The sequence below is a fragment of the Phalacrocorax carbo genome, chromosome 2, assembly GCF_963921805.1.
Source record: "Phalacrocorax carbo chromosome 2, bPhaCar2.1, whole genome shotgun sequence".
Classification (NCBI taxonomy): domain Eukaryota; kingdom Metazoa; phylum Chordata; class Aves; order Suliformes; family Phalacrocoracidae; genus Phalacrocorax; species Phalacrocorax carbo.
In genome coordinates, this window is record NC_087514.1 from 163,941,125 (window position 1) to 163,967,921 (window position 26,797).

At 40.9% G+C, this 26,797-nt stretch overlaps 1 protein-coding gene across 1 annotated transcript in view; it reads left to right on the forward strand.

Moving 5' to 3' along the window:
* The window catches only part of ADCYAP1R1 (ADCYAP receptor type I), a 146,409-nt gene that overhangs the window by 8,385 nt on the left and 111,227 nt on the right, over positions 1-26,797 (forward strand). The window contains 1 exon segment of the mRNA XM_064445140.1: positions 25,662-25,829. Within this exon segment, the coding sequence (XP_064301210.1) occupies positions 25,779-25,829 (51 nt within the window). The 5' untranslated portion in view covers positions 25,662-25,778.

Consider the following 26,797-nt stretch of genomic DNA (forward strand, 5'->3'; position numbering starts at 1 on the left):
TTATGGCTGAATATTCCCAGCCTGTGCTTCATCTTTTAGTATGTTGCCTTGTACAGCTCACTAGTCTGTGCTAGCTCTGTCCTGTTACCTTAGCCATTCTCCCTTCATCGGTGCATCATCACTGTCCTAATCTCAAGTAGAAGAAAAGGTCAATCCATGGCAGATGTTCTGGGATCATACCTATGATCTTGCTTTACTTTCCTTATGACAGCCTGACTGAATATAGTCGCACTTTATCCTGACACTTCTGGGTGTCCAGGACACAGCTCTTTAGCTGCCCAGCTTTCTCTCCCCTGTTACTTCTACGTTCTTTGAATGTTTGTGATTCACTAGCTTCTGTCTGGAGTTTTTCCTTGTGACTTCTTTTCCCAGTTTCCTTAAGACATCCTAAAGTTTTTACATCTTTAATGCAAAAAGGCCTTTCTGTCCAAGTTCCCTAGTGCTGTTGGCTTTACCACCTGATTGTCTCAGTTTATATAAACTCTCTTGTTTGGGATGGAGAATGTCAGCTACTCCCCTACTTTGGTGAAGGTTTATATTGCTTTTCTTTGCTTTCTTTTTCCTGGCATGTTGTCTGTCTCCAGAAAAAATGGAGCTAGGTCCAAGGTGATTAAAGCAAAACATGACCTATTTAAAGCAAAACTCTTCAAAGCACCAGGCTTTAACATTATTCTGATAGGCCCAGCTTCTTCAAGCTCTTCTGGGGAGCTTTGTGTACATCCGTTAGGAAAAATTCTGATGTAATTTTCCCTGAAAGAAAAAGGTTTTATTAACTTCTCAATATCCATTTTATCTGTAGCTTCCTCATCTGGCAAAATAAGGCTTACATCTTCCTAGCAGAAACAATAAAGAATTCTCCAAAGTAAGAGTCCCCCTTTTGACTCTATTGTCTCGATTTTTCTTTTTTTTCTTCTGATAGCTCATTAAATTGACTTCTTGCTTTCATTCCCCCTGTCCCTACTGAATTAGAGCAACAAGGGCATAATTTAGTTACTCTGCTATTCCCACAGAGCTTCTGGGACAAACCTCAATAAGTAGATTATGTATATTTTGCAGCAGTTTCATGTACGCCACTACTGCATTATGCTGCACAACGGATGCATGACCCATTGTCTGATCTATTCATGGCCACAAAAAGTTTAGTATATGAAATGCCTTTTAAAATAAAGGTATGAAAGCAGCAGTGTGACAGCTCAACCACACAACTTAGATCAGATCATTTATAACACATGGCTGTTTTCTTAAGAGGGGAAAAGGAAGCTCACCTGAAAATTAACATGCCATTCATTTCTTCACTGACTGGAGAAACTCTCACCTGATAATCTGCTTAATGAACTGACAGACTATTCCATACTGCATGTCATATACTGAAAGGTCATCATTTAAAAAACCTTTCATTTAAATCAGAGGTGGTCTCAATTTTCAGACCATCACATATAATTTCCCTTTTGTTTCTAAGTACTTGCTCTAAACATACAACATTTTTGCATTTGCAGATTTCTGGGTGGGACTAAAAGGCTGTCCATTTTCTGCTGCCTTTATAAGTGGTGGAGTCCAAATTTCAATTCTTTTGATCCCAAAGTAGGTTTCTAAAATTATTCATGTGAACTGGACATCCTTTTTATCTCCATTAACTATGTGGGGATACTGGGCAGTGAGTGCTATGGAAAAGCCAGGTAAGCCAGACAAGATGATCTAAAAAAGTTGAATGAAAACTACCCATTTAATCTAAACTGGCCAGATTGAAAAGAACATGCAGGTGTGTCTGACTGCACGTCCAAGCTAATCCATATCACTCTCTTAGCAGCATGTTCAGTCTTGCACTTTATAAATCAGTTTTGAGAGCTTTAACACAAAATGTTACAGCTTGTGATTCATGGGCTGGTTCCAACCCGCAAAATTTTTCTACGCTTTCTGCTGTGTCCTTGATGTTTCCAAAATGCATCACCCTAGCGTGCTACTAGTTCTGTGTGACTCTGAAAAATCACCAGCTTTAGTGCCTCGATATTTACATTTCGACTGAAACAGCTAAAAGATCAGACGAGAGATCATAACCTGTACTACAGAAAACAACGTGCATTTGTAGCGGGAATGACAAATATGAAGCACACAGACTTGAAGATGGCTGGATCTATCTTGCTGTTTCACATCTCTGCAACTGCCTTCAACATATAATAATCTCCATCTTTCCTCAAAATGCATCTGAAGACTTAGCTTCCTCGTCTGGTGGAGCAATTTAGATCAGAATGTTGTCCCATCATCCTCCTGCCTTGACTTTCAGCACTTCTAAACGTTGTGTTAACCTTTGGGGCAATTTTTTTCTCCTGTAAGGTCAAGAAGGCTAAGAAAAATGACCGAAATAAGGGAACACGTAGAAAGAAAAAAATCTACCGTGGTCTAAATTGAACTGGTAGTAGTGACATCATCTGAAGTTGACCTTAGCCTTCAACAAAGAGCTAGTCTCTAAAAAAGTATAAACCCCTCCATACTCAGCGAAATGAACTGTACTGGTTTGCCAGCCTATTTAATAATCAAATGAGCAAAACATATGCACATTTCTTAGAGGAGCAGAAAGTACTTGATGTGCCATGTTTGTTCAGTACTGTTTTTGCTATGTGCCCGCTATGTTCAGCTGGGATTCAGGCTCTTCCCAATGCCATTACTTCAGCCAATATTAAGATGAGATCCATGACTGGCAGCTCGGTATTTTCATGTCTGGCTTTACAAAATGTTCTGTATGGTTCCACACCTTGTTCTTTATTGCCTATATCAGTAGACTGCTGTCTTTAGTGACCCATAAGTAACAACACAAAGCAGGTGAAGTACAGTGTGACTTATGCACTGCTGCACTTGTTCTTTTGAGTTTTCCTCTCCTAGTTTTCCATGAGCAGCTTTGGAAGAGCTCCTACACAATGTTTTGCAATAAGATAAGGAAAGGAACCACTGTAATTCATGTCAGCGATGTTGAAATATTTGTCAAATATATTCTTCCTGCCTGTTGCAACTTGGCCTTACTACTATACCGTTGAATTGAGAGATGACTCTGATTTCGTAATATGCCTCTCAGTAAATATTCTACCAATGTTCTTTGAATTCTTTTAAAATAAATCATTTAAATGAATCAGTCTGTACACTGAAACTTGTTCATTCATTTGGTGATTTCTTCAACATGTTGCTCCAATAGCAATGAAGCTCCATTGCAAAAACACAACACCCTGCACATGAGACACTTGGAGAGCTTACAGTTTAAATAGATTTCTACAATATACCTGCATCTGGTATACACCGAAGGAGCAGAAGAATATAGGGTTCAATTAATTTTTCCCAAAGCACTAATTTAAAATAAATCAGATTACTTGTGCCCCAAAATGGCCTTTTCCCCGCTCTGTCCATGAAGGGAGTTTGGGATGACTTGCTTTTCTATAAATATCCACAAAGTATATGTCTGAAGTTACTGAAGGGAAATCCACTTTGATTTGCATAAAGTTATATAGAAGATCTGAAGAAAAACTAGCAGCTGAGTACAGTTTCTCTGAGGTTTCATATGCTATTGCTATCAAAACACTCTCTCAACCCTCCTCATGGATTTACAGAGGCCTTCCTTGTCAAGGATGGGACAGTAGGGTTAGTAGATTTAAAGAAAAAAAAAAGAAAAAAGAAAAAATACTTCATAGAATTGTAGAATGTAAAAGTTAAAACTTACTCTTTTTCTCCCAAAAGATTTCTTTAAAGTATCACTGTCATTATCCTAAATTGGTAGTTAATACGGAATGATCTGTGGAAAACTCACAACCTCAGAGCTCTTAAGTGTTCAGAGAAGCACAGACTCATTGCCAAACATTTGTCAGTTGCGTAGGATTTGCAATGTGTCTTTTTATTTTTATGATATGCAATGACAGAAATTTCTGTTGTGTTTTCAAGATAAAATACATCTCCTTAGATGAGGAAGAAACTGCTTTCAAGAAGATCTGTTCAACAATGGTGCATTTGCTTGGCTCGGCACTGGCATGAATACCAATTAGAGTGGAAATGGTTAGGAAAACAGATAATCATTTACACTGCTGTAATGGGAGGAAAACAGGAAGAATCTGCAGTAACCTGGGAGAATCTGATTTTGAAATGAGTTGCTTTCTATGCAACATTTAATAAATAAGGTATTTAACAAACACCGCAATTACAAATAATGCTCAGGCAAAATGGTGGCCCAGAGACTGTTCTCATAGGCAGTTTGGGTAAGGCCATGCTAATTTGTGGTAAAGCAGTTTAACAGAGTGGGTAAAGGCAATGACATGTTCCTTGACCTCAAGGACAAGCAAAGGTCCCAGTCCTCATGTGTTTAGCAATGTAGCTGTAACATTAAAGTCTTGTTTTTTCCATGCCCCTGCTATGAAATCACCACTGGTGGCTGTTGCCTACTCGGTTCACTTCCTTGAGCTCCTTCTTATTCACGAAGAAGTAGCTGACAAAACACTTACTGATGTAAAGGTGGGTGATGAATTTAACATAAAAGCAAAGGTTCCTGGCTCGCTGGACAGATAGTTTTTTACCTTGGTAGAGGATTGCTCAGTGGTTATTGAATTGTTGCCATTGACAGATGGATTCTCTGTTGTCCAGCTGTTTACTTGGACAGAACACTGTTGCTTTTAGACATTTTAAATATTTCTTGGTCTAGAGGCCACACAAAGGAGAGTTACAGAGATCCAGATTATGCTTTTACACAAGGGGAAGGGAAATAGAAGACTAGAGACTGCAAGGAGCTAGGGACACACCAGAAGTGAACTTGACTACGGGGAGATGTCCTGGTTCTTGGATAAACATAACAGTACATAACCCCTCCTTGACACTGCCAAGGAATCTTAGGAAGTAGGATCTGACATGGACAGCTGTCAGTGGTAATGAGAAAGTATTTTCAAAGCTCAAATTATCTGAAATGATTTTATGTTAGTGAAGTCTTTCCATGTATTCTGTTTGGCTTGTTGTCTGTAAGTCTTGGCTGAGTCCTCAGTGATTAAAACAAATAATTCTGTTCCTTAGTTGCTGCCTGTTATAAGCTACGTCTCTTTTCAATGAATTTAGCCACTATTTGCTTCTTTGTCTGCAGCAGAACTGGTGACAGGGGATATCTGCATGTGTGCTCCTGTTTGAATGTATTTCAGCAGAATAGGTTGTTTATCAAGTTCTTGGATACAAGGGACTCTACGATTGTGGAATACACTGGCTGTGCTGATGCTGCAAAATTAAAGACCACTAGAGAGCATCCTGGACCTCTGGAATTTGGTCACTAAACTGTTATTAAATTATTATTAAATTAATGTTAAATTATTTGTATGGTATGTTGAATGGGTTTGCAGACAGGTCAGCTAAGATTCTTCTTTAAAATGCCCGGGCACAGTTCAGAGGTTATTAAATTTCATGCATCGTTCCCAACAGGCAGTTTGCAGATGGCCACTCTATTTGAAGGGCTGAAGAAGGTAAACAACCTATATGTACCGTGTTGGCCTCAATGCAAAAAAAGCATACATCTAAATTACTCTGGGGGAGGGATGGGAGGGGAAGTGTGGCTGAAAACACCACCACATGTGAACAGAAAAAAAAATTCTGCCTTCTGCCTCCCACGTTCCCTAGCTCCTGTGTTATTCTAGGTCTCCTGGCAGTGGTGTTGGACTGCAGAGGGGAGTATCTGAAGGCAAAATCCCTTGGCTTAGTCATGACTCTATGCTTCGGTATCTCATATCGTGGCAAGTCTGAACTATGGCTTTTCTGGAGCATCAGAGTTCAATCTCCACGTGAAGTAAGGACTTGGCTGAGACAGAGCAGGAGAGATCTCCCTTGGTGGGCAGACCTGCTTCTCCAGAGAATTGGAAAGTGTGTTGGAAGAGAAAGCTGGCTGCACATCAAAGAGTCTGCATGCTCAACTTGCAGATTCCTAGGAAGTTGTTTCCTTAGTGACAATAACAACAGGAATAATTTTAGAGTATTTTATTCATGTCTGTTTTTAGTGTTTTAGATATATTCAGAAGTCAAAGAGTACAACTGGCACTTCCCTGCAGAAATATTTTTTTTTTCTGGCTGTTTTTCCTTTCTACTCTTTTGTAGCCCACACAAGCACATGGAAATTCTTGTTTATAATGGGCATCTGTCTTTCTTAATATTGGCATTTTTAAATCTGCAGACACTGTGGGAGCTGAAGGAATAGACCTTGCAGGAATCTTAATGTATCTTGTAAATGATATCAAATGGGTGGTTATCTCTGCAACATGAGTGCTGTGGGCCTCAATGCTGCAGGGTAGATGCACCTTCAAGCCTACCCAGCTCAAAGGGAAGGCACTCATCAACTCTGAAAACTAGTCTTGTAACAGGAAAAAGCAGGAAAGTGAACTAGAAAAAAACAACAGGAAAATTTTGTTTAAGAAACAAATCTTGACATAAGCCAGCAAGTTCCATATTTGCCACTATACACAGTAGATTTTAAAAACAAATTATGGAACCTGATTTTTTGGGGGTGGGAAAAAAAGAAATTAGCTGAAGAATTGGATGTCTGTAGCAATAAAGAGTGAAGTTTACAGCAAAGTAAAATTACAGTAAGTTTACAGTAAGCAGTGAAGAACTGAAACAGAGGTATAACAAGGGATAAAAGTGAAAGGACTTACGAGCTATGACAGAAGGAAGTCCTAAGAAGTAAAACCCTAAAGATAGTACTAAAAAGCAAACTCTGTTATTATGTCTGAATTCGGAGTGCAGTCAGTATAGGCTTCCTTTTTAACCAAAGATGAGACTAGGCATCTGCAAGGAGTGACAGAAGTCAAAATATGATTCATGCCATGGACGTGTCTGGCTCTTTTTATTAGCAGTAGAAAGAGTTTAAAATATCTCTGCTCATAATTTAAATGCTAATAATTAACTGGGGAGAGCTCAAGCCCTGGTGACCAGGAGCAGTACACTCAGCTCACTAAAACCACATGATATTTTCTTTGCTCAGGACGTATTCAACAATTCAATGTCATGAGGAAATTTATTTTTCCTTCCTTAGGACAGTGGGGCTTAAGACATTTTGTGTATGTGAATTTCCAAATGTGTTTTTAATTTGTGTTCAATTTTGACACAGTAAATCATGATTAAGTTGTGAATTGTTATGAAATATATCAGAATGCATCGTATGGCATGGACTAATATAACAAAATTAATTTAAAAATAGTAATTAAAATAGATGTCCACTTAAAATCTTGCTGAAATACCTTCCCCAATTATCAGAAAGAATTTCCAAAGTGTATATCCCAAATCAGTTACCATCATCCTTTCTTTTGGGGGAAAAAGAAAAAGCTAAAAATGTAAATGATAAATTGAAATAGTACTTATGATTAAAATATAGATTGCTCATTTGCTATTTTAACACTTTGATTTGAACCATTAATTTAAATGGAAATCCCCAATAACTAGGCAGCAAGGTTAATTAAACTCAAGTCCTGCTTTGGACTGCTTGTGCTGAGATCCACATTTCACACCAGTGGTTTGGTGCCAAATTTCCGGCTCTCTAGTGAACTGTTCCTTGCTCTTATTCAACTACTGTTTTTTTTCAGTAACTCACCATTGTTAAGCAGTTCCAGCCTAGACTTGAATCTGTATCCTTCCATCAAAAACCTGATCAGGTTTGACTCAGCTCTGAAACTCACGGGTGATAAAATCTGAGATTACAAACTGTGCACTGCATGTGTATTTTACATTAAACCGCTCAGTAGTATCTAAGAAATGAAAGTGATTTTTCTTAGCTTCAGCCTTCCGGGCTCTTTTGTGGGTGAATGTGTTAGAACAGAATACCAAATTAGGAATTAAAAGATTTACTAGGTTAAATCAGAGAAATCCCATATGGGATGCAGAATGATATGTTGGTTAGGTATTGAGGAAAGGGGAGGTAAAAGGGATGAAAAAAAGAAGCACAATAAGAGTTTAACAAATTAAACTGACGATGCACTGTTTAATGTGCATGATAAGAATACATTAATTAAATGGCAAATGAAATAGCAGGAGAATTTGCTGCATATTTTCAGACTGAAAAATGTTTCTCGTCAGAAAATTAGAATATATGCATTACCAAGACCCATTTGCACTTGTTCTGTCAAGAGTGACAGAATGAATCTACCAGTTGATCATTAAAATTATAGAATCATAAAATCATAAAGGTTGGAAAAGACCTCTACGATCATCAAGTCCAAGCATCAACCCAACACCCCCAGGTCTCCTAAACCGTGCCCTGAAGTGCCACGTCTGCACGTCTTTTAAATACACGAGCATTTTATGAGCATCAGGTGTGAGGCATAGTACATAGAAGAAAAAGAGACAAAAAAAAAAAACCCCAAACAGTTGTGTCATAGGAAGACCTTGGGTTTATGAGTTCTGTAGTCTGAAGACCATGAAAACGCTGTAGCTGTCTGAAGACACTACCTCCAGCTGACTCCACCGTCTTGTCACCACCTCTTGAATCTGCCAGCTGAGCTGCTTGCGAGAGCGCTCCCTAACTTGACTGTATCGTGTTGACCTTGGTTTGTAAAGCCTTGTTATTTAAGCTAACCCAATTTATTTGGAGTAAAGTGGGTTAGGCAATGCTTGTACAATCAGCTCAGCGGGCAGATCGGAGGCTGTGTGGCACGGATTAGTGTCTTTAAGCTGACTGGGAGTAATGTTCTTTTCAGCATGGCTACAGCTGGAGAGAGAGATTGCAGCCTAATGCAGGTGTCAAGAGCTGGCAGTTGACTGAAGCACCTCTATGGGATTTTGAAACAATGGTGGGCATCTCATTTCTACAGAGGGTCAGCAGCAGGAAAGGGTTGACATGTTTTCATGAAGAAATCTCAACTACCTTTCAGCTAACAGAAACAAAATCTATTGACTTGCTGAAAAGTATTTTAAAAGGAAAACATTGTGAAAGAAGTAAAGAGAATTTTGTGTTATTCCCTACACTGGTGATCAGAGGAGATAATTCTGGTACTCAGTGATAAATTAGTCCTATGAATATCTGTAATACGGAGGCTATCTAGACACGAAGAACAGTATGCTCTCATCTCTCAAGCAAGTCACTCAGGAGCAGAAGTTGCTACCTATGTCTTCAGAAATGTGGGCCTTGCATTTGCTTTATGGCTTCACTGATGTGCAAAATAGGAGTGGTAACCCTAGTGCAAATATGGATTATTTCTTCAGAAACTTTGTATATTTCTTTGGAGGTAAAATAACCCTAAAAGACTAAGATTGCCTTTGGTGTGTTTTTGCAGGCATGAGCAAACTAGAGGGTTTGGTTTGCTTTGAAAAACAGATTAAAAACACAGAGGGGAAAAAACCCCACATTAATTTCCATTTTAGAGACATGCTATTCTCTTTAGAAGACAAGGAGCACGCTGGCCTTTTGGATTGGAGCTGGATGACTGACACTGAGTAACATATTTCTATACTTAGGGTTTATTCACCTACATATTTATGACCTGAAAGTCCTAATGTCCTGGTTTGGTTTGGGTTTTTTTTGGCAGAGTTGTTTTAATGTAACCCTGCATATTTTTTAAAAAATTATTATTATTTTCATTACTGGCTTGAAGATAACATAGAATACAGTGACTTCTTTGCAGAACGTGAGCCAGAATTATTTTTGTAAAACCAGTGATTATTGCCCATCAAGGAAGGTGTTGTGATTAATTAGAGCCAAGAAATTCTGGATGAAATTAAACGATCCAAAGGGCATCTAAATCCATGTCACAAAATTTTGCTTTCATCTAAGTGGGAGACACGGACGCACCCAAAATGTGCAAAATATTATTGGAAAAATTATTCTCTGCCTCACACAGCATTCTCATTTCATGGTTATTTCTGAATAAGGCAGTCCTCAGTAAAATACCCAGTTCTTTGGGCATGTCTAATAGCAGCCAAGCTGTGCCCTGGAGAGTCCTCTAGTTCATTGCACAGTGGCTGTGTACCATCCTACCCAGACTCCATCACAAAATTTATTTCGCTTGTCCAAAACAGCCTCACACTGTGCTAACTTCAGGTTATCAGACATTTTGTTTTATTTGCCGAGAGGGGATCATTGTCTTCCTTTCCCTTATGTGTCCCTGTGCCCCTACCCTGGTCTCCCCAGTGAATTACACATTTCAGAACAATGTACAAACTCATCCCATGCTTCATTTACTCCAGCTGACAACAAACTCTAGGGACGGAAGCGAACTCTGGGATGTAATGAAAGAAATAGCATAAAATGTGAACTCACCTGTTCTACTGCAGGTGGAGGATTTTTATTTTTATTATTATTGGTTTTTTTTTTGCCTGGTGCCTCAAATGAAATGCTGGTCTTTGCTGCAGAATACACTCCCAGGGGACATCAACAAAAGACCCTAAGCTGTTAATTCACAAGACTGGGCTGAGGCAGAAAATAAATGTACAGGCAACTCACAGTTATTCTGTGGTACCGCTACCTAGTTCCTAGGATTGCTTTTACGTTTAAAAGCAAGGATGTCTTAGAGGTTATCAGGCTATTAGCCAATGCACAGATGAACCATTAAACATTAAACTTTGGCCTATATTTTGCTAGCTGACTTTCACATACCACTGGTGCTCTCTTCTTTACTTGTTGTCCTGGTCCACCTTTAATTCTCTACTTTAGTGGGTGTGAGAAAAAACAAGAAGGCTACTTGCATGTAGCGCTCTGCCATCTGCAGGATGAGGGTCATTAATAATGCAGCCCGCAGAAATGAGGGCTTTGGGACATCTTTATTTCTCATCTTAATAAATTGCATCCTTCGGAGGCTGCTGAAGTGAATCTCCCAGTGCTCAAGATCAATAAAGCTTTCTCTTTCTTAGGTTGCTTTTCTTTTTAAAACATTTTTGCCAAACGCTTACTAGGATGGGCAGATGATGTGTTTTTGTGAGAGACCAACATGTGAAGCTGTGCCTGCCTACAACAATATTATTGTAGCTATTCTAAGAGATTAGAAGAAAACCTCTCTACAGAGCATATGAGGAAATAGAGGAATAGAGGAATAATGGAGGACTGCTGTATTATACTATGGTGAAATTGTGAAATCTTTGACCAAAATCCTTTGACCTAGTGAGTTTCCAAAGGGTCAAAGTTTCATCCCCAAAATGCTTGAAAGGCACGTGACGATCATCATCATGGTAGAACCGTACTAGCACTTTAAGGCCACAGATTTTAGTTAGTTTTTCTTCTGAGCAACTAACCTAAATAGTCTTTGCTTTGCATGACTGGTCCACCTGCTTCTCAAGCTACCGTTTCTTTGGTGTAATTTCTGCTCAGCTTAACTTACATATTAAACTCAAGGTGGGAGCAAATGAAGACATGAACAGAATTTGGACTTGATCTAATATGAGGAAAGTAAAGGGAAGAGGTTGGAGCAACAAGAAAAAACTTCTCTTACTGGGCACACATTATTTGACCTTAATTTGCTTCCCATATAAGATGCTGCTAATCACCTGAGTGTGGCTTTGGCAAACATTTACTGTTTGGGCTGAAATTGTTTATGCTGTGTATCTGTCTCAAATCTCTCTCTTCCTTTCCTCCCTCCCTCTCTCCCTCCCTCTCTCCCTCCTTCAGAATAGAAAATATGGAGAAATAAGGCACAATTCGTCTGATACTTTGAGATACATAAACTCGGATGATCTAACTTGTGCTCTGTTCCCAACTGGCTGTGCTGTCTATGTCGCAGTTGTTATACAAGAAGTCTGTGGAAATTAGCTTAGTTTTAGAGCTATACATTATAAGGAAATGACTCTCACCCAAGGCCCTGAAAGACCACCCGTAAGGAAGAAGCATTTTCACTGTCTCTGAAACATGAGTCAACCTATTTAAATCTGTGCAGTGAGCATTTTGGAGAAGAGGGAGATTTCAACCTGATTGGATTTACATTCTTATATCCTAGGTGTTACCGGTATGCATGGAAAGGAATAACGTTTTGGTTGTCTTCTGGACCACGTGGAATATTCCAATTCCACATGACTTCTAAAGGAAAATGTGAACCATACCAAGTTCAGTTGCATCTGGTTTCATGACTATCCTGTCAATTTATAAACTTCATCGTCACGCGTCTTAATATCCATGATCAGGGGTTTCAGCTTTCACCTCAACAACCACATTCATTACAGAAAAATAACCTACTTTTTTATAGATTACATTCACACAGCTTCTGTATGTAGGAATAATTCTGCTGTGGTAAATTGGGGTTCCTCAGAAGTAAAACCAATGCTATAATGGATACAGCTGATCTCTTCTAGTTGTGTTTGCTTGTTTTGTTTTGTCTTTTGACACTGCTTGAATTGATAAAGGAAGATAACATATCATACTTGGTCAACAAATTTTGCATGTACATGTACGTTTATGTGTGGACATATGTTTACATTAAATACTTTTGATCCTGCATTGTTCAAACCTTCCCAGGTATTCACCTAGGGCCATACTCTGCCACCTTATAGGGCAGTATAGGGCCAAATTATCTTCTAAAATTGTCATACAAAAATCCATGAGCAGATCAAGAAGAATAATATAGAAGTAATCAGCTTCAATCACAAGCTGAGAAGGTGATTACATGGAAATGATTCACTTCCATTGATCTACATTTCCTTTTTTTCTAGAAGGACAGTGGTAGCGCTGGTTTACTCAGGATAACAGTGAAGCTGTGGTGTGTGAATCAAGCAGAATATTTACGTTATCTAGATTTTAGTTTTTAAAAAGTAATGGTCATAAGAATCTTCAGTGCTGCAAGCCATGGGTGTTCACACCTTTTTAAGGCACTGGACACTTTGAAATGTAACCTCAACTACGACACCGTAAGTGTCCTGAACCGTGGCTGGGGAAATCAGTTTTATAGCATGGAATGATTTTGCAATGCTACCCAAGATATTAGGACTTCCGGCTTTTTCAAAAGGCAAACTATCTAGAGACAAGCTGAGGTAAATGGCTGAAAAGGTTGGGATTACCTGCAAATCAATCAAGTGGCTGTTGAAAAACTTTGATGTGCTAGATAAAGAACACATTTTACTGGTTGTGGAGTAATGATATTGAAGGATCTCGCCAAGCAGCACTTAAATCTTTACTGGAATGGAGCAGCACATAGTTACCTTTATGATCCCATATTAGTTGCATATTAGCTATGAAGTACCGCATACATCACAGATGCTTCACAAGGGTAATTGACCTGATGGTGAAGATAAAAACTTCTCATATCATGTTTTACTTTGTCTACTAATGCTTCTTAAATGCACAGTAGTTTATAAATATTTACCTGCAACTGAGTATTCATGGTCTTTAGTTAAAGACGTCTTGCCTTTTCACCAGGTCTCTGGGGAAGTCAAGAACATAAAGGCACAATAAATCTGATAGAAAATACAACAGGGAAAATAATGTCAATCAAGGCAAGAATCACTGGATGAATTTTATGGGTGATGTTATATGGGAAACCTGCCAAGAATAGCAATCCTGTGCACAGGGAGTTATGAATTGTATTCCATAGTCTCTGCTTTCGTAAGTCTATGGCTGGTGTAGTTGCAAGAGTAAGCTAGAAAATCTTGACCTGTAGATGAATGATCCACTCATGTCCATCTGAATTTTCAGAGAGCCTGAAGCAACAGTTTCAACGAACAGATTTCCAAAGTTGTTATAATGTCAAAATACTCAGATATCCAGAACAGTCCTTTAGATGTTAGTAACCTTCAATGTTTTATCATACTTGTATGTGTGACATACTTGTATGAAAAAGGCTTGTTATATCATGAAAATTTGTATTACTTATAAAAGCCAGACATTTTAACTGGAGTTTGTTTAAAAAATCAAGTGTTTGTTAGTTTTATATGTGATGTTCTGGAAGGGCATAGCTTTCAAAGCTCAAGAAAGGCTGGGGTTTATGATCACTCAAGTCAATGGATGGGATATGGAGGATTTGGATTTTCAAAAAGTCTCTGATAACGTTCTTACTGAAGAAAAACCTTGAAGGAAAGCAGGCATCAGCCGAGATCAGAAGACCTGAGTGTCTCGGACAACACTGATTTACCTGAATTTAACAGGTTTTTATGTATCTGCTGGCCGATGGTGACTTTTGTGTACTCTGCCTACAGGGAACGCGGGGCAGTGACACTTCTATTACTGACAATGAAAGAGAACCAAAACTAAATTATACTGCCTTGAATTTGGCATGAACTAAGAGGGACATATATATTTACTGCATATCAGCTGAGATATAACAACTTTGTAAACTGCAAAGATTTTACTGTTTGTCTGAGCCCTAAATAAAGAGAAAACAAAACAGCAGGAGTATGCAATTCTTTCTTAAAATTAATAGAGAGTGCTATAAGGAGCTATGCTTACCTAATCCAACGCAAGGTCTGAAAGTGAACAATATGTTAGCAAAATTTGAAGATTATTAAGACATGAATCAGATCTTCAGAAAGTGTAAATTGGGATATCTTTCTTGAATTAGCTGAACAATATTTATTAAAATGTGTTCTAGAATAGTTTTGAGAGGTTTTTTGAAATGTTAGGAAAATTCTATAAAGCTAGAGGACTAGAAAATACAAGAGCCATCAGGTTATACAGAAATGATAAGAAGCGTACTTTGTAAGGACAAATTATAATACTCTTACATCTTCAGGGAATTTCAATTTAATTGAAACCACTCAAAGGAAAAGGAAAAAAAACTCCACCAAAATTATAATCAGGGACGGCTGAAGTAAAACACGCAGAGACGTTATTTGGCTGTGTTAATAAGAGGAATAAAGATAGCACTGAAACAGAAGTCAGTGCTCTGTTTTGCTTACCTTTAGTGCTTTGGTGTCTTAAACATAAGAGATGGTATTTTCTTTGTTTGCCCTCATCAGCCTGAGTAAGCAGAGGAAAAAAAGAAGGGCTTTTTTTAAGCAGTAAGTCACTCTGTCCAAAATCAGGCATCTAGAATTAGGGTATAGAAATTGCTTCCTGAGGATCCTTACCTCTTCTCCGTTGACTGTAAACACAGCCTGGGTAGACGGGACCAAACTATAAAGGTCTGACATTTGGATGTGACAAATGATGTTTAATATTTTCATTAATGACCAAGATGATGGGGCAGAGTGCACCTTCAGAAAGTTTGAAGGTTACACAAATTTGGGAGGAGTGGTTGATAGATTAAATGGTTGGTTGTGCTGTTACTCAGAGGGAGCTGGACAGGCTGGAGAAACAGGCAGAGAAGAATCTCATCAAGTTCGAGAAAGAGAAATGCAAAGTCTTGCATCTGGAGAGGAATAACCCTATGCACCAGGACAGGCTGGGGACCAGCTGGCTGGCAAGTGGTTTTGCAGAGAAGGACCTAAGGCTCCTGGTGGACACAAAGTTGATCCTGAGCCAGCAATTTGCCCTTGTAGCAAAGGCCAAACACGTCACCAGCTACATGAGGAAAAGTGTTTGCAGCATGTCAAGGGAGGTGATACTTCCTCTCTCTCAGCCCTGGTGAGACACATCTAGAGTGCTGGGTCCAGTGCTTGGGCTGCTGAGTACGAGAGAGGCGTGAACACACTGCAGTGAGTCCTGCAAAGAACAACAGAATTGATAAGGAATTACGAGGAGAGACTGACACAGCTGGAGCTGTTTAGTCTAGAGAAGAGAAGATTCACAGCGATCTCATCAATGTGAACAAAGAGAAGGAATATTTGGTGGGAGGCTGCAAAGGAGATGGAGCCAGGCTCTTCCCAGTGGCGACAGCAACAGGACAAGAAGCAACAAGCATAAATAGAAATATAGGAAAGTCAAGTTAAAGATAAGGAAACACTTTTTATTGTTAGAATGGTCAAGTACTGGAATAGGTTACCCATGGAACTTGAGAAGTCTCAGTACTTGGAGATATTCAGAAAATGATTGGAAATGGGTTTTGAATAATCGAGGTTACCTGGTCTAGCTGAGCCTGCTTTGAGCAGGGGAGTTGGAGTACACAGTCTCCAGAGGTCCCTGCCAACCCCCAATTCTGTGAATCCCCCCTTATCAGTTTTAGTTTCTTCTTGCAAAACCACATTGCTCTGATTTCTTTCCTACACAAGTCCTCATGGAAGTCAATGAAATTGATAATCCTAATTCATGTAGAAACATTCAAACACCTGGACTCTCATTTGGGAGTCACAGCATCTGCAATTTACCATTTCCTGTTTTTGTAATCAAACCTTTATCTTCATTTTGAAAAAGTGAGTTCTAGTAAAATTCATAGGTGTTTTCTGCATGCAAGAAAAAACCAAAACCTATTCCTCCAGGACTATTACTTAGTATTGCTGACAGACTTAGTTATTCTTTAACACTGAAATGCCTAAAACAGGCAGAAAGTTGAATATAATTCTTTCAACTATTTCCATGCAAAATTACTGCTAGTGTTTCTTCAGCTCCTTTATAAAATTTTGTTTCCTGAAGTCAAAAGCAACAATTTTTCTGAGCAGTGAAAACACTGGATATTTGAAGAGACTACCTGATTGCAGCTGTCATTAATGGACATTTTGCAGCACATGACCCCACATCAGTTCACGTGGTAGAACGATGGCTGGATGTCCTACAGACTGCATCCTGCCTTGTGGACAATCCTGTGACAAAATCCAGGTTGTTGGTTGCCAACTCTTTCAGGCAAAGGTGCCTCATTTCCACCTGAGGCCCTCGAGACATTCGTGTGTGGCTGAAAAGGTCTGACTTTCCCTTGTAGCAGTAAATCCTTTCTGAAAACCTACCTCTCAGCCCTCCTGATGAAATTACCCTTCAAATCCTGTTTTGTCATTGACAACAGACATGGTGAGTGGAAACAAGGGCACTACGGACTTTTCCAGTTAAGCACACAAGGGGAGAAAAGTGAATAAATGTCTTCTTGGTTTTTAAAAGTCAGAGCCAGATTCTCAGCTGCTGCGATCCATGCAGATACTTTAATTTCAGTGAATTTACCAAGATTAATGCAAGTAAGTGAAAACAAGCCAAAATATTTAAAATCCAAGAAATAGTAAGTGGTATATTAAAGATAGTAGAAAGGCTATTTTTCTTTTTGTATGCCTTAAGAGGATTGGTCTTTGCAGACTACTTTTGATTGGAAACTTTAGACCGCTTGCTGTCTGGTATTCAGTTAAATTTTCTTTTAGTTTTTTTTTATTCCCTTAAATATTTCAGCATCAACTTATTGACACCCTAAACGGTCCGATTCCTTCTCAAGGTTTTGTGGTAGGCCAAACTTTGCTATTTGGGGTTTCATATTGCTGATCCATATACTTTAGAAGAGACTGGAGGTGGGTTTTTTCTGTCCAAATATAGATATCCACAATATAGATGTCAACGTATGAGCTAGCTGTTAAGAATTCCTTTACACTCATGGGAGAGAAGTAGAAAGATTAAAGCAGACAGTTAAAATAGGTCAGTCAAATTGTTGTCTCCATATGCCTACTTCTCTCTGTTGACTATATAAAAAAAAAGACTTGACAATGAGCTCATATGTGAGTATGTGTCTTCTAAGTTTCTAAAATTAGGTGGCATGTCCTGGGTCACTGAAGGGTTGCTTCCCCAGCTCCGCCTAGTTCTTGCTAGCAAGCGTCTCAGTTGACATGAGGAAGGTACACCATGCCCTTTAACATAAATTATGAAGCTGGTGTACTACCTTTGGGAAGTTTTAGGAGGAAAATAATAAAATGCACTGGATTTCACACCTCTGTTGAGAGCCTAAAGAAGATAGATAATCAGTTACATAATTACCTGTTCATATAAAAGCCAGAGACGTCCACCTAGCAAACCCTGTGCCATAACCAGCTGTGGAGTTTGCTTCCCTGGGGAGAACTTGGAAATGCCAAGGGAGTGGTCTGTGAGCCAGACTGACTTGTCCTAGTTGGAGTATTCTCCTTAGCACCTTCTTTCTTTTGCACCCCATCATTCTCCACCCATGTTTATGCTGCACAGGGAAATATTCTTCATGTCACTAGGAAGTGCTGGGATAACTGTGCATGGAGTGGGTGACTTTGCTGCAATGTAGAGTATTCAGTCTGTAAAAGATCAATTGATCCTGTGCATTGTCAGAAGCTTTCAGATTTCCACACTTGTGTAGTAGCTCAGTCGTGGTGCAGGAGAAGGATGTGGTGGGCAGCCCTGACTAGACTCTGAATTAAGATAAATTAAGTAAAGAATTCATATTTGCCCACCACTGGTCTAAGTCATTGTTGGTCAGCTTTGAAATTTATTGCTTTCCTTTCAAACCACTGGCACACATCCCAGAGGACCATAACAGGGAGCCTAGCAGATCAGGCTGTTTCTTTCTTTTCATTGCAATAACAGCTCATAACTGCCTTATAAAGTCACTAAAATTCTTCTTTCATTCATCCTATATAGGTACAATCTGTCTGAGATGCTGTAGAACAATTCTACCCATTACTTGATATGGTGAGGTTTGATTCTTTTAAGCAGTGATCCTTTGGTTCCTCCCTGGGAGTAGGCACATCCTACTTGGAAAGGACTCACTATCTGTTTTTGTTAGTTACTGACATCATATTGTGCACTTAGCACTTATGGGCTTCTCATGGTGCAGTTCTCCTCACCAGCCTTTAGGCTTCTGTAACATAGTCCATGTATGAACTAAGCACTCTAGGGTCCCTTAGAAAGTGGAAAGAAACCGGCACTTGCAGCAAAACATGTTTTCCCAGAGCTTTTCCAACCTGCCCTTGAAGTACCTCTGATTTGCCACTACGTAACACAAAGGATCTGCTGTGGCACTGAAAGCATCTACAGTGGACAAATGAATCCACCTTCATAGATGATGAATTACTTCCTTAAGTCATTAGCTGACCAAAACACATCTTTTTTTTTCTTTTTTTCTTCCTGTATTTCATCCATGCTTGAAATAATCCCCTGAAGCCCATTTCATTTTAGTAACCATCAAGTGATTTTTCAGATTCTCAGACACTTCAACAGCCCTTCTATTTCACCAGAGAAAATTGAAGATTTTTTTATGTTGGGGAACTGTATATGCATAACTGAAAGGTGCAACCCCCATGCTATTGGCTATTCTGACTTCACTAATTTTCATTATGGTAGCAGATGCAGATTAAAAAACGTGACACACCAGTATCTCTAATATACTAATGAAACTGCAGAATTTGGCTGACAGTGACATCAGAAGACAATATGATATTTCAAGCTTCCCTTCCAAATCCTATATTAATATATTTATTTCTTTTCCTGATACTGAATAGAAAAGGAAATGCTTTATAAACATTGCCTGTATTTCTAAAGAGCTCATTTTTCTAGTAAAACATAGCTGATAGTATTTGTTTGTATGATAACTAGCCTTTTACTGGTAATAGGTGGACTCAGCACCTATGTATATCATATATGCTAGGAGCTGCTAAACAATATGTACAGGTTCTGTGGCAGGTCCAGGGCAGGAAACTGCAGGAAACAGTTAAGAGGCTGTGCAGTATTAGTGGAGCCAAGGTGGAAAGACAGGCCAGCAAGGCGAGGTGGGGTGTTGCTCTTTATGTGAGGGAGCAGCTGGGATATATCAAGCTCTGCCTAGGGGTGGAGGAATAATGAGTTTGAGAGCTTGTGGGTAAAAATTAAGAGGCAGGCAAATATGGGTGATGCTTTTGTGGACGTTTGCCACAGGCCACCTGATCAGGAAGAGGCAGTCGACGAGGCCTTCTACAGATGGCTGGAAGTAGCCTCACACTCGCAGGCCCTGGTTCTCATGGGGGACTTCAACCACCCTGATATTTGCTGGAAAAGCAACACGGCGAGGCGCGCAGTCCGGGAGGTTCCTGCAGAGCATCAAGGGCAACCTTTTGACAGAGGTGGTGGAGTCATCAACAAGGCAAGATGTGCTGCTGGAGCTTATACTGACAAACAAAGAAGGTTTGGTTGCGTATATGAGGATTGGGGGTAGCCCTGGCTGCAGTGACCAGGAGATGGTGGAGTTCAGGATCCTGTGCAGTAAAAGCAGGGCAACAAGTAGGATTATAACCCTGGACTTCCAGGGAGCTAACTTTGGCCTCTTCAAAGACCTGTTTGGAGGAATCCCATGGGTTAGGGCTCTAGAAGGTAGGGGAGTCCATATTCAAGTACCACTTCCTCCAACCTCAAGATCGGTGCATCCTTAGAAGGAAGAAGTCAAGCAAAGGATCCAGGTGACCTGCATGGATTATCAAAGAGCTTCCAGAAAAACTCAAATGGAAGAAGGAGGTTTAGAGTATGTGGAAAAACGGACTGGCCACTTGGGAGGAATATAGGAACATTGTCAGGGTATGCAGAGATGCAACGAGGAAGGCCAAGGCCCACTTTAACTAAATCTGGCGAGAGATATCAAGGATAACAAAAAAGGCCTCTTCAAATACATCAGTAGAAGAAGAAAGACTGGGGAAATGGTGGGCCTGCTGCTGAACGAGGCAGGGGCCCTGGTGACACAGGATGCAGAGAAGGCAGAGTTACTGAATGCCTTCTTTGCCTCAGTCTTTACTGCTAAGGCTGGCCCTCAGGCATCATAACCCCCCATCTCTTCCCAATAAAGAGAAAATCTAAGGAAAGGAAAACTTCCCCTTGACTGAGGAGTATTGGGTTAGAGATCATTTAGGCAAGCTGGATCCTCACAAATCCATGGGCCCCGATGGGATGCACCCACGAAAGCTGAGGGAGCTGGCAGATGTTCTTGCCAAGCCACTCTCCATCATCTTTGAAAGGTCATGGAGGACAGGAGAGGTGCCCAAGGACTGGAGGGTAGCCAGTGTCACTCCAGTCTTCAAAAAGGGCAAGAAGGAGGACCTCAGAAACTATAGGCCACTCAGCTTCACTTCCATCTCTGGAAAGGTGATGGAACGGTTCACCCTGGAGGTCATCTGCAGGCATGTAGAGGACAAGAAGGTTATCAGAAGTAGTCAACATGGATTCACCAAGGGGAGATCATGCTTGACCAACCTGATAGCCTTCTGTGATGGCCTGACTGGTTGGGCAGATGAAAGGAGAGCAGTGGATGTTGGTTATCTTGACTTCAGCAAGGCTTTTGATGCCGTTTCCCATAACATCCTCATAGGTAAGCTTAGGAAGTGTAGGTTAGGTCAGTGCACAGTAAGATGGATAGAGAACTGGCTCAACAACAAGACTCAGAGGGTTGTGAGCAGTGGTGCAGAGTCTGACTGGAGACCCGTAAATAATGGTGTTCCCTAGGGCTCTGTGTTGGGTCCAGTCTTGTTCAATATATTCATCAGTGACCTGGATGATGGGGTAGAGTGTAACCTCAGCAAGTTTGCTGATGATACAAGACTGGGAGGAGTGGCTGATGCACCAGAAGGCTGTGCTGCCATCCAGCGAGACCTGGACAGGCTGGAGAGCTGGGCTGAGAGGAACATCATGAAATTCATCAAAAGCAAGTGCAAGGTCCTGCCCCTGGGGAGGAACAACCCCATGCACTAGCACAGACTGAGGGTTGACTGGCTGGAAAGCCATTCTGCTTAGGAGGACCTGGGAGTGCTGATGGATAAGTTGGCCATGAGCCAGCACCGGGCCCTTGGGGCCAAGGGGGCCAGCGGTGCCCTGGAGTGCATGAAAAGGAGTGTGGCCAGCAGGGTGAGGGAGGTTATCCTCCCCCTCTACTCTGCCCTAGTGAGACCACATTTGTGAGTCCAGTTCTGGGCTCCCCAGTTCAAGAAGGACAGGGAGCTGCTGGAGTAAGGCCAGCGCAGAGCTGCCAAGGTGATCAGGGGACTGGAACATCTCCCTTGTGAGGAAAGGCTGAGAGACCTGGGCTTGTTCAGCCTGGAGAAGAGAAGGCTGAGGGGGGATCTCATCAGTGCCTATAAATATCTGAAGGGTGGGTGTCAGGAGGATGGGACTAGGCTCTTTTCAGCGGTGCCCAACGCCAGGCCAAGGGGCAACGGGCACAAGCTGGAACACGGGAAGTTCCACCTGAACATGAGGACAAACCCCTTCCCTGTGCGGGTGCCAGAGCAGGGGCACAGGCTGCCCAGAGAGGCTGTGGGGTCCCTTCCCTGGAGACATTCACCCCCCGCCTGGACGCGGCCCTGTGCCCCTGCTCTGGGGGTGCCTGCTCAAGCAGGGGGTGGGACGGGGTGAGCTCCCGAGGTCCCTTCCAACCCCTGCCATTCTGTGATAAGTTCATGGACGTGGTAGTTGTTATTACCTAATAAACTCTTGACTCTGTGTGGATGATACAAATGCCTCAGCCCAGTTTTTGATGCAGGTTTCCATGACTACCTTGAAGGCAAAAATGAAGTAGATTCTTTTACTCTCTCTGTAAAATGTGAAAGAAAGCAATTAAATGGTTTGCAGATGTTCTTGTTGTCTCTTTAGAAGTTTCTTTGAAACTAAGATAAAACAGAAAACATCTACTCTCCACTTTTCAAGTCTAGCGAATGCCAGGTTAAAGTAAAACTGGATCTTCAAGTATTGTAGAGGGTGTATTCTAAAGGCTGCCACTTTCCCACAGGGTATCTGTCCACCCATTTTGTCAGGCATCTCCCACCCTTCCATTGTATTTAAATCGTATTTCTGATGCATTACTGTGGCAGAATCCAAGGATAAAATTCAATCTCCACACCACTCTCTGGTCTTTCTGGACTGGCCTGCACACAGGAGTGCAAATGTTAAAGAAATAATTTCAAATCCACTGTCTGCTAATGCGTCTGTCTGGTTCTCTGTTGCTTCTGTTAATGGAGTGACTTTCTTTTTCCAACTCCTCACTGCTGAATGTCACCATGGATGCCTGCCGTCCTCCTCAGCTGAGACCTTATCAGTCCCTCATTATTTGATAAACCATCAGAAATGCAGTTAAGTAATTAAATTCAGTACCAGAGCAGAGCGAGAGTGACTGATCGAGTGAGGATGGAAGAAAGCAGATCAGTTTAGAGGGAATTTTATTTATCATTGTTCTCCATTTAGTCAGGGTCTGGATAGAGAAGACAAAAATTTAGAGAGTGCTTAATTTCTCCTTTTTATTTTTTAATTGAAAGACTCTCTCCTTTCTAAATGCTGATGTCTTAGAAGTATGCTGTAGTCAGTATAAAAATTGAATGTCCCCTGACTGTAAAAGTTCTTTTGCATTTGCCTTTGACATTCCTTTATTTACTTTCTGTCTTCAGTGTGTTTTCTTTTCAGTCTTTTCTCCTTTTTTATATTTCCTTATATACCCTCTGATATTTTAAATGGTTTTCCAATATACCCTTGGTTTATCCTTTCTCTAACTGTTTGTGTGTCCTCTATCCCTGATTTGTTATCTACGATCCCTTTCTTTTATTCTCTCAAACATTTACTTATCTGTTTAAACATTTCTCTAGTTGTGAAGATGTATGGCAGTTGTGTCTATGCTCATGGGGGAGATTTGTGGTGGCATGTAGGAAACCCACATCAGACAAGGAGATTTTAAAAGGGGCTTTGGCATTCAGAGGCTTCATTTACACTTGGAAATAAAACAGACAGCAGACCGTTCACTGGCTCTGAGACAAACTGATGTGGCACAGCTCATGCCTATGGGGCTGGACTCTCATACCTTCCTAAGCAGAGAGGTTGCACATATAGTACTATAGACTTAGCTGAAGGATCTCTGTCTGAGCTTATCTGGGAGGAATTTGGAAGATAGGGTAGAGATACACTGAAGGGGTGTGGTGTGTTAACCTTGGTTGGACATCAGTTGCCCACCAAACCACTCCATCACTCCCCCTCCTCAACCAGACAGGGGAGAGAAAATATGAGGAAAGGTCCCTGGGTTGTAATAGGGACAGGGAGATCACTCAGCAATTACAGTCACAGGCAATACAGATTTGACTTGGGGAAATTAGTTTAATTTCTTACCAATCAAATCAGAGTAGGATAATGAGAAATAAAATCAAATCTTAAAATACCTTGCCCCCACCCCTCATGTCTTCCCAGCCTTGCCTTCATTCCTGAATTCTCAGGGAATGGGAAATGGGGGTTGCGGTCAGTTCATCACACATCTGTTATTCCTTCCTCCTCTCTCTCTTCTCCTGTTCCTGCGTGGGGTCCCTCCCACAGGAGACAGTCCTTCATGAACTTCTGCAATGTGAGTCCTTCCCATGGGCTGCAGTTCTTCATGAACTGCTCCAGTGTGGGTCCCTTCCATGGGGTGCAGTCCTTCAGGAACAGGCTGCTCCAGCATGGGTCCCCCATGGGGTCATAAGTCCCATCAGAAAACGAGCTCCAGCATGGGTCCTATCCCCACGAGTCCACAGGTCCTGCCAGGACCCTGCTCCAGCATGGGCTTCCCATGGGGTCACAGCCTCTTTCAGGCATTTACCTGCTCCAGCATGGGGTCCTCTATGGGCTGCAGGGGGATATCTGCTCTACCATTAGCCTCCATGGGCTGCAGCTGGACAGCCTGCCTCACCATGGTCTTCACCTTGGGCTGCAGGGGAATCTGCTCCAGTGCCTGGAGCACCTCGTCCCCATCCTTCTTCACTGACCTTGGTGTCTGCAGGGTTGTTTCCCTCACATATTCTCACTCCTCTTTTCTGTCTGCTGTTGTGCAGCAGTTTTTTTTCCCACCTCTTAAATATATTATCACAGAGGTGCTACCACCGTTGCTGATGGGCTTGTCATTGGCCAGCAGTGGGTCCATGTTGGAGCCATCTGGCATTGGCTGTATCAGACACAGGGAAAGCTTCTAGCATCTTCTCACAGAAACCACCCCTGTAGCCCTCCTGCCACTAAAACCTTGCCACGCAGACCCAATACAAGGGGATCCAGCTCAGGTGAGGGACAACTGGGGAAAGAAAACTAATGAATATGAAAGTATATGTCCATGCTAAAAACCTGACTGTAAGGTAGGGCATCACATGGGACCTCTGTGTCACCAAGATATGAAGACCTGAGGCAGGACTGTGTTTTAAAAGGTAATGGTGATTGGATCCAGCCAGAGATTGAGACAGATTCATTCTCTTGAATGAAAAACTGCTTTAGGAATCATTATGAGTTGGAGCAAGTGGGAGTTTTTAAGCACTGGGTTATGGCAGGAGGTACTAGGACGGAGCTAATGTCAGTTATGCAATTCTGCTGATGTCCTGACTATGTGCCTAGCTCCTTGGCAGAGACCAAGCAATGGAAGTCACAAATATGCATGACACTGTTGTCCATATAAGTCAATCCTGTCTTATGCCATGCATGAATCTCTAGCCTGACAGTACAATTCATTCCTTGGCACCTCTATTGCTGAGTTCTCAAAAAGCTATCAGATCATTAACAACTCCAGTCACGGAGTTTGCTACGTGGACAAGTGATCTCTGGGAGTAAATCATCATGTCATACCATCTCTTAAAAGGCCCCCAGACAGTTGTGTTTCTGAGGCACTACTGGAAATCATGAAGATGAAATCATTACTTCAGAAATTAAGCAGTTATGTCTTTTTTCTAGTTCAATATAATCCATCCTACCTTTTCCTTTGGGTACAATTTAGGTCTTTGCAGCTACAGAACCTGTTTCAGTAGTTTCTATGATACAGATATGTCCTTTGGCTTTAAACTAAGTATGCAAGGCCATCTGTAATAGCTGCAATCCAGACAGGTAAGGTTGATCTCTAATACGTATAACTCACAGTTTGAGTCTTGGGTTCTCTGTTTTCTGTCCATTTCTTTTTCATTCTCTTCATGTTTCCCATATTTAAAATAATTTTCCTTTTTTAATGCAGAGATCTGAGCCTTGACGTGAAGACCTTACCCAAAAGATCTGCAGAGAGCCTGTGCTTCAGCCCTAATAGTAGTGTTTACAAGCAACACGTGACTAAAGTTCAAAATTAAGAGAGAAGATGGCCATCAACTGGAAGATCTGCTTCTTCATTCTTGTATTGCTTCCCATGGTAAGGAAAGGTGTCTTTATTTACATTGTACTGATATAAATACTTATTCTCGAGGCCAGCACTTGCTAAGAGTGAAGAATCTGTTGCTGACACCGATTCTGGCTTTTTCTGTGTGGCCCCATAGGTTATGTTAAGACTTTTCCAACCTCCTTTGTGGATACAATAGAACTGTGATCACTGCTCATCCTGTAGAAGGGCAAGTAATTCCTTGAGGAGACTTGTTCACTGTTTCTATCCAAGATTAAAAACAAAAGAAAGTAATAATTAAAAAAAAAACCAAAACAAAACAGAAACAAAAAACCAAAAACAACCCAGTGGGGTTCCTGTTTCAAATCCATTGGTTTAAGATTATTTTTTCCAGGCAGAGGGGAAAAAATCAGGGATTCCCATCAGCCCTGTGAAACCTAAGCCTTGAGATATTTCAGCCAGTGCTTTTGGATGCCTCCATTTTCAGAGGGCCAATTTTACAACACTGTACAAGTGGGCCTCTAAAGATACAGGCACTCAAACTCTTCCATCACTTTTCTGAAGACCTTCCAGTCTTTATGAAGATTACAAGGATTTATTTTCACCGTAAGTCTTTACTTACCAAGTAACACGCTATCCCACGAATCACTCAGTCTTAGTGCATCTGGGGATTGTAACTCTTCCTGCCTCCTACTGTTCTCCTACTCATTTTGGCCTCACATAACAGCCATAAGACCACTGAATAAAGCACGCTTTTTCACTTTCTAACTCTGAGGAACAGTATACAACCCCTATAATAAACTTATCCTGGATTTCAACTGAGTTCTTTGCTAAACCGTTGATCTTAACTATGCTTTTCATCACTTCTCAGGAAGTGTTGCACATAGGATTACTGGGACAAATAGTGCTAGTATTTAAATCATCTGTCTCATTCTGATTAACAGCCTTCTATAACTTCCATGCAAATGCTTTACAATTGCTTAATATACAGATAACTTCAT